The 9,549-nt window shown below is 34.7% G+C and overlaps 1 protein-coding gene across 2 annotated transcripts in view; it reads right to left on the bottom strand.

Moving 5' to 3' along the window:
- Nipbl (NIPBL cohesin loading factor) overlaps positions 1 to 9,549 on the bottom strand; it is a 167,599-nt gene that overhangs the window by 94,076 nt on the left and 63,974 nt on the right. For both annotated transcript variants that reach the window (XM_055601037.1, XM_055601038.1), the window contains exons 2-3: positions 2,278 to 2,419; positions 313 to 478 (exon numbers count right to left, since the gene is read on the bottom strand). In XM_055601037.1, coding sequence (XP_055457012.1) covers positions 313 to 478; positions 2,278 to 2,341 — 230 coding nt within the window. In that variant the 5' untranslated portion in view covers positions 2,342 to 2,419. The remainder of the gene's footprint in view (positions 1 to 312; positions 479 to 2,277; positions 2,420 to 9,549) is intronic.

Genomic DNA, 9,549 nt, shown 5'->3' with positions numbered 1-9,549 from the left:
ACACGGAACCAGACAACCTGCGCATGGAGGTGCACACACGGAACCAGACAACCTGAGCATGGAGGTGCACACATGGAACACCCGCACTCAAGCAGCAGCAGCAGAACAGAAGTTCTAGAACCTCATCAGCTGCACAGCAAGCTCAAGGCCAGCCTGAAATATGAGACCTGTCACAAATAACAATGAAAAAAGAGAAACAGAACCTCCCAAAGTACAAATCTGAAATTTTGAAAATTACATTAAAAGGAATGTTTATTTTTCTTAGTAAGATCAAAACTTTTTAATTTTAGATGTAAAACTGAGCGTACTTACATGTGATCTGTTGATACCTGGTTGAGACTATGGACAAGCTGTGAAACCAAATTGTCATCCCTACAGGCCAAAAGGCAGTTCACCTCTTCTGCTATTCGTGAATTAAAGAGCAAGCTCTTTGTAGTTGTAGCAGGTAAAGGAGATGGAAGAGGCAGCTGGTTCAGGACTATTTAGAATAAAAGCAGATTATTAGAAATTGACTGACTGTAAGAAGTCTTCATATACATGTGTTTTTAAGTAAACTGTAAGACTAAAAACAGTTGTTAAGTATCAATGTGACAAATGACTGAAAAATATTACTCTGCACTCTGAAAAAAATAACAACCAACCCAAGAAACCACCCTTTACCACAGGCCATTATAGACTATATTACTAGGGATCGGTTTCTTCATATTCATGCTTATCTTTCATTTAAATTTTATTAACTAAATAAAGCACAACTTTGAGAAAGGTTGGAAAGCAGCTTATCTATAAGATGGATCAGTAGCACTCTTAGAAAATTAAACCAAAACAATACCTGATTCTACATTACACTGATAAACATTTTTAAAAGCTTGAACATAGACAGAAACAAACAGCTCAAAGTAGTAGAATACTCAGAGTACAACATTCCTGAAGAACAATGAAGAATTCTTGTCATAAATTCCTAACTAGTTCTTTTTTTATTCTACTCTAATTAGCAAACAAACAAATGAATATTTTGCACTTAAATTCAACTATTTAATATAAGTACATTTAATGGAAATGTGTTTATTTGCCTAAAAGTTAAGAAATCCAACTAAAATACAGGTATCGTGCTTTTGGGTTAATTTTGAAACCACATCACAGTATAATTATCATACTGCTCATGGCATAGTTTTCATTAATAAAACCACAAATTAATCATTAATAAATCAATCAATAATAAAACCACAAAATACTCAATTACAGTATGATTGAGTTTACCAGGAAGAAAAGCATTAAAAAATATGAGTATACCAAATATGAAAGGCAGAAGACCCAAAGAGAAGTCTAGCAGCATAAATAATTTTCCATCCATACACATTTGTGCTTTTGTCTTAAAACAAACAACAAAAACTAAAGCCTGTTATCAAAGTTTTCTTGCAGAGTAATGATAATCCAACTACCCACTTTCTAGTGATTCGAGTTTCCTAGACTCAACTAAAAATATACTCAAGCAAAACTTAGGGAGGGACTGAGTACAGATGAAAATAGTTCTGGAAGCCACGTAAGTTATTTTTGCATAGATTATTACAAAGTTCCATAATGCTATAGAAAAAGCTATTTTTTCATTTGCTTTCTTTTTTTTTATCCCGCCTTCTGTCTCTATTCCTATACTTAAAGTAGGATGACACAGGGACAAACATTTGGGCAGATTCTGCATCAATACCCAAGAAAAAGAATAGTTGTGTTTACAAAAACAAAAATCCTTAAAATTTTGTTTTAACTAAATTTCCAAGTATTGAAAATAATTTTTAACTCCTTAGTATTCAGAGTAAGGTAGGCTCTCGTATTGATGATTAGCTCGTATCTGTAACAAACTCTTAACACATAATTAAACATGATATTAAAAAAAAAAAACAAAAAACAAAACAACAGTACCACCAGAATTTAGGTAAGACAAGCTGTCAAATTCTCATGTAAATGCGTTCTTTAAAAGTCCTTATTCTTGTTTGTTAACCCATGTTTCTTTCTTTAGTTTTAGCATTTCTTAAATCTTTGTATCATTTTTCTAAATTTCTTATTTTTAAGGTCTTTACAAATTATCACACTACCATTTCCTTAGGGGTCCACAAAAGGAAACAAATTTATGAATTAGGTGGCAACATTAACTTTTCGATTCCTTTACACCAATCAAACATACTATATTTTCTGTTATTTATGACATCAAAGATAATTTTGTGTCTCTAGAAACAGATGTTAGCAAACAACAGAACTTAAATCAAATAAATTATACAAACTTACGGTCCGTGAGACTAGCAATCCCCGCAAGAGTAGTTATGGGGACATGGGGCATATCCCCATTCATCCTGAAGTTCTGGAATGGTGTTGCCTATGAAGTATTTAGTTCAGGTGCCAGCTGTCATTACTTCCCATTTCCCAAACTCTGCAATACACACACACAAGAAGAAAACCACACAATTATCCATGGAACTGTGAAAAATATATGACTAGCAGAGTGGTGCTTAATTATTTAGAAACAAACAAAAAATCTCAGCTTCTATTTGTTCAACGTGTTTATTAACAAGTTACCCATTAATACCACTTGCTATACACTAAGCACTGTAAAATGCTTTGTATACATTAAAATTTAGGCCTTACAACAACCCAGGTACAGCAGAGTACTATTGCTTTCTTGACGTTACTAATAAGAAAATTACTAGGAGTTTAAAGTAACTAGTGGAGCTGGAATTCAAATGGCGCAATCTGGCTCCAGAATCTGTTTCTTAACTTCTGGTATATACACTGCTCCATAAACACTCCATAAACAGTAATTTCTTTCCAAACTCTAAAGCTATACAATTCTTACTTAACTATCTGGCTTCAGGTTTTTGTCTAGTTACTACTCTTTTCACTCTCTCTAAAAAAAGATTTATTTATTATATATACATGGTTGTGAGCCACCGTGTAATTGAACTCAGGACCTCTGGAAGAGTAGACAGTGCTCTTAACCTCTGAGCCATTTCTCCAGCTCCCTCTTTTCACTCTTTTAAATAGGCTTTACTCTCCTACCAAGACAATTTCATCAGAATCTCCTGATTTCTTGTGTTTTCTTGTATGTGTGTTTGAGTCGTTCGGTATCTCCTTAAGATAGCATCCTTTATTCCAAATCCTTCAATTCAAGATCAATTTCACTCCACAGCTATTTTAACTTAGAATAACTATGAATTTATGACATTTGTTGCCTGAAATTCTCTTGGTAAACCACTATATATTACTTTGTGACACATCTGATGTGTCCCTTACCCAGTTTGTTAAGTTGTTACTTATTATTTGTTCATGTCGTGTACATATGTATTGGTGTGTGCCTGCCATGATCTTTGTGCAGGTCAGAGCATAATCTGCAGACGTCAGTTCTCTACTTCTACCATGTGGGTGTTGGAACTCAGGATCTCAGGTTTGGAGTTGGTGCTTTTCCCCTGCTGAGCCATCTCACTAGTTAGCCAGGTTAGCCTCAAACTCATGATTTTTCTATGCATGCTCTTAAGTTCTTGAATTGCAGTCAGATGTCAAGTCACATGTGGCTTGTTTTATATCATTTTTGCATGATTACTTGATTTTCATCCCCTTTAGTCTTCCTAACTGACTGTACATTACTAATAAAAATCAATCATACAGCTGGGTATGGTGGCATATACCTTTAATCCCAGCACTTGGGAGGCAGAGGCAGGCAGATTTCTGTGAGTTCATGGCCAGCTTGCTCTTCAAAAGGAGTCCAAGACAGCCAGGACTACACAGGGAAACAAAGCCTCAAAACAAACAAACAAACAAACAAACAAACAAACTTAAAATCAATATGCAACCACATAAAAAGCCAGGGAAAAGTATAAACTAGTGTTTTCTCACACTCCTTTCTTTAAAAAAATTTTTTTTTAATGTATGATTGTGCCTGTGTGTATGCTTACCATATGAGTGTCTGGTGCTAATAGAGGTCAGAAGAGGGTGTTGGGTCAGAACCTGAACTGCAAATGGTTGTGAACCACCATTTGGGTGCTGGAAACTGAATCTGAGTCTCTTGCAAAAACAGCAAGTGATCCTAATTGCTGAGCCAACATCCCAACTCCTTTACTGTTCTTTTGCAAATACCTTAATTGGTTCAAGTATTTAGTATTTTGATAAAATTCACCCTCTTTCTCTAAAAATAAATGTATCACACACACATAAAAGATACTCTGAAAAACTGAACATTTCCCTCTTTGAGTAACCCAGAATTTTTTTTCATCTTAGTTTTAACTTATGGCTTCAGTTATGTTTTTGTACGTAAGATAATATAACATTTCAATAATCTGTGCATTAATTAAAACATGCTTTTATTAAACTACTGTAGTATATCCTACACCAATTATGGCACAGGCCTAAATTAGAAAACTAAATAGTTTAGTCTTTATCATATAGTATTATTAATGTTGGTTTTTCTTTTTCAGTACTGGAACTGAAACCTATGCCTCAAGCAAGCTTCCACCACTGAGCTATACCTCTCAGAAACTGTTTCTAGTTTAAATGTTTCCAATTTCAACATTGTATTTGTTAGTTACTTTTAAGAGAACCTCTAATTTGAGTTATAAAACTCAAAACAGTTTCTTGATATAAATGGCTTCCCTTATTCATACATCTTATTGACTCTGAAAGCAAAATGGTTCAGCAAGTAAAGGCAAGTGCCCGAAAGCTTGAGTACGTGAGTTCCAGTGAGGTCCTTGCCTGGAACTCACATAGTTGAAGAAGAGATCTAACTCATGTTGTTCTTTGATATGCACACATGCTGTAGCCCAAGTATGTGTGCGTGCGCACACACACACACACACACTCCAAAAGAAAAAAAAAATTGAAGTAGATATGTAGTACTAAGAGTCGCACATTTTAAATTATAAATATAAGTAAAAAAGGTAGGTAAAATATAGATGTCTTGGCAGTTCCAAAGTAAACATCCATAGGACCACCAAACAGAACTGTATCACCTAATTCCTTCTAGATGTAATAGCTACCATATCTTGCAACCTTTTCTTATATTCTTTCAATAATTTTACATGTATATACTTTATTAATGGGCAGCTAAGTAACAATCCCCCCCCCCTCCTTAATGGGTAACTAAAAAAATTTGTCGGTAGAAACCTACCGAAAGAAATAGCACAAGAAACAATAGTGAAAAGATGTTAATTACTATTGCTTAATATACCTGTCCTTCTGCTCCAATGTGGGCTTCCCTTGTTAATCAATGTGATACTCTAAGAATGAGCAACACATTTAGCATCAACATCAAACACTTTAAAATATAGATTAGAAATTAAAATCTGATACAGGTCACTAAAAAGCAATGTGTTTGTTTTAAGTTTATGCCAATAGGAAAATTCCAATGTACCTTTAGTAATTACTGAAAAAAAAAGCATATTATGTACAGAATATCACACAGATACTTTGTTCTTCACTTACAGTATATTATTGTACAAGTCAATCACCATATTTAAGCAGTCTTGAATCAAATGGGAACTTACACCAAGGAGAGGTTCTATTGCGGAAGGACCTGATTTTATTCTGTTTTGCTAAGTAACATATACAACAAATCCAACTTCACGCTAAGAATTTTAGCCTAAAAATGACCATATCAAATAATAACAATAAAACCGAGCACAAGACTGTATTTCTTTTTTCTTGGTATGCATGCGTTTACATACTCCTGACATCAATTCAAACTGGAATCAAAGAAAAGGGAGAGGACACAACAGTATTTACATAGGCAGCAACGCTTTAACTACATAGTCAACACATGGTTACAGACACAGAATATGCTGCATTGTTCAACTATGTTAATTTCATAGGAATCCAAGAGTATGAAGACAAGGATTTGGCTGAAACAGACTTAGAATTTTAACTATAGCCCCAGATTTCATAAAAGTAATTTGTGTGAAATGTTACTTTCTTTTAGAAAGGGATAAGTCTATGAAGAAACAGCACTCCTAGGTTAAGAGCACCAACTGGTCTTCCAGAAGATCCAAGAGTGATCCCCAACACCCACAGGTGGCTCACAATCATCTGTAAATCCAGTTCCATAAGATACATTCTGAGTGTGAGGTCAGCCTAACCTACATGAGACCCTATCTTTAAAAAAAAGGGGGGGGGGGTTGTGAATACAGCTGGCACACAATATGAAAGTTAATACCATTACTACGGTGTGGAGGATATATTTGGGAGAAAAAAGGAAGAGATGAATTCAGACCTGCTCATTATTTACATGATACCAGAAATAAATAATGCTAATATAAAATAGGAAAAAATGATATCAATAAATGAATCAACAAAATGCTAAGAAATAACAAATCTTGAGATTGGCTTGTGGTTTAATTAAAAGATTGCTTAATTATGGGAAGATACTACCTAGTAATTTAGCATACTGTAATGAGTCTGAAGGAACTTGTAAGCACTTGCCAAGAATTTTTTTTGAAAGACTCATTTTTAATTCATTTAATTTCCCTTCAAACTTTATGATTCACTCATGCAAGCAAAATACATGCAAATAAAACTTATTAGAAAAAGTTAAAATAATATTGAAATTGGTATGGGTCTACACTAAAATATCTGATGGCAGACAGATTTTTGTGGAAGACTTGTAGAATCTTATAGCAAAGCCTGAAATGTGCATGGAATCTTGCCTCAAGAATCTCCCTTTTAAAACATATCCTCAGCACAGTTGGGGAGATAAGCCAGTCTGTGAAGTGCCTGCAGCACAAGCATAAGGACCTGAATTTAACCTCAACACTTGTATAAAAACAAAATAAAACAGAAACAAAAACACATCTTGTATGGGGGCTAGAAACATGCTCAATTGTTAAGAGCATTTGCTGCTCTTTCAGAGGACCTGAGGTAGGTTCTAAGCACCTGTTACTCTAATTCCACTGCACCTCTCTTGTAGCTCCCAGACACATGCGCATAGTCCACCCCACCCCACCTCCACCATGTTCTTTTTAAAAGCCTGGTATGGTAGAGTACACTGGCATTTCAGTGCTGAGGAGGTAGAGATAGGCTTCCTGGGACTAGCTAGTCAACCTACACAGGCAACAAGAGATCATATCTATATAATTTTTAAAGTTGGCCTGTGTGAGGTGGAACATCATCCAGCACTCAGAAGGCAGAGGCAGGTGGAACCCAGTGAGTCTGAGGTGAGGCTAATTTATATTGAGAGGACGGAAGAAGGGAAGGAGGGAGAGACAAGGAAGGGATGGAGGGAAAAGACAAAGGTTATCTTCTGACTTCTATATGTGCAGATGTGCATACCTACACTCACAAGCATGCTCCTGTACACAAGAATATGCCCTGAAGAACTCATCATATACATGGCTCAAAACATTTGCATACATATAGCAACACAACATTGAAAGGTTATGTGGTGAAAATGGGCAGAAAAGATATTTAATGTTTATTAAACAGATACTACATAATAAATTGCTTTAAAGCACTTATCTAATCTTTGATGAGTAGCCTGATAGCTAGAGAAGATAAGAATTTTCCTGAGGAAAAGAATTTGTCTGAGATCATAGACCAGGAGCCAAGTCCAGGTTATCAAACACATAAACATTTTGCAAAACTAAAATGTATAATCAACACTGTCACAACATATAGCTAAAGAAGAAGAGAAAAAAAAACTGGGTATTTAAATCTACTGGGCAACCACAGACAAATTATTTAAAATTTTGTACCTCAATTCCTTATCTCTATAAGAGGCAGGTAATTATTCTAATTTTGTTGTGAGAATGAGATGAATTAATACATGTAACGATGTAAGGTACCTAGGTTTGTACTTGGAATGTAGTTTCAATGAATATGTACTCCTATTTACAATATACTTTTCTGTATTTTCCTTCTTATGCTATTTCAGAGTATCACATTTAAATACATATTTTAAATATACATCCATACACACACAAATATGGTACATTCTTTTTCTAATCTTGTTGAAAGTTATTTTTGATCAATAAATCACAGAAACCTATACAAGTATTTCCTAAGTTATACATGGCATCTAACACAAGAAACATTTCAACACTATTTGGTCCTTCATGATGAAATTTCTAATGTCAATTTTGTGTCACAGAAACTCTGCTAGGCAAACAAAAGGGACTGTACCACATGTCAAAGAATACTAGACAAAATATGATGGATAAACATGTTGACAAGAGCATACAATATTGATTCTCTCCTTTCCATACTGAGAAAAACAAACTCAAGATTTCACTTAGGAATAATATAATAATTAAAAGTGAGAGGGAAGACTATATTTTAGCATATAATTTTGGACTTAAATAGTCTAGATTAAAATGTCATTGTAATATTTAACTAGAGATTTCTAAAGTACAAAGATGGTGGTTAAGAAATGGACAGTTGGGGCTGGAGAGATGTCTCAGTGGTTAAGAGCACTGTCTGCTTTTCCAGAGGTCCTGAGTTCAATTCCCAGCACCCACATGGTAGCTTGCAGCCATCTATACCCTCTACTGCCCTCTTAGAGCACTAATATGCATTAAATAAATAAATAAATAAAATCTTAAAAAAAAAAAAAAAAAGGACAGTTACTGAGAATTAGAGTTATTGACCAGTCTGCCCAAGGCCTTCGTACAATCAAAGGCAGCACCACAGAAATAACTCTTTCATATCCCCGCCCCCAAAATGAAGGTTAGTTCACTAAGTAATTTATACATAACACAGGACAACTATTAAATAACACAAAGTAAAAATATAGAATGTTTCAAAAACTGGAGATTTTCAGCATTGACACGATTCTACAAGGGGAAAATTCCATACCTCACATCCTATGACAGGGGCATATCTGGGCTAGTAAGATACCTGGCTGAGCCTGTGGAAACCTGAGTTTGATCCTGTGTAAAGGAAGAATAGAACTGACTCCACCAAGCTTCCTCTGACCTCCTTACATGTGCCATAGCACACATGCTTGGCATACAGAGATACATGGATTAAATAAGTAAAGCACAGGCAGATAAAAAATATTGTTTAAAATTATCTTCAAGCTGTGTGCATATGATATAGGAAACATAATGAGCTTTATGATTAGACTTGGGTCTCATCCTCAAAGTACCTCACTACGTGTTTACAAATACTCCGAACTAAAATGAAACAAAACAAACACACACCACATTCAACATCAAAAGCCACAACTCTGATATCAAGCATTTTGGATCAGAGCTTCTAAACCAGCAAAAACAGAAGCGAGAGGAAGGTAATACTGCAGTAGGATGTTTGTTTTTAAGTACTTCTTAGATGCCAGGCACCCCCACCCACACACCCTGATTATAACATAATAAGTTTATCATAATGATCATCTTTATTTCCCCGATCAAAACTGAAGTCTTAGGCCCCAAATAGTCTGTAGCTACAAGGCTAGTTAAGCAGAGGTAAGATCTGAACTTGAGTGTTCCTAATCTTTTTTTTACATTTATTTATTTATTTACTTATCTACTCATTTATCTATTTATTTATTTATTTATTTATTTATTTATTTATTTATTTATTTAT

This window comes from Psammomys obesus, unplaced genomic scaffold, assembly GCF_907164565.1.
Source record: "Psammomys obesus unplaced genomic scaffold, mPsaObe1.curated_primary_1811, whole genome shotgun sequence".
NCBI lineage: Eukaryota > Metazoa > Chordata > Mammalia > Rodentia > Muridae > Psammomys > Psammomys obesus.
This window is presented reverse-complemented; position numbering and strand designations above follow the sequence as displayed.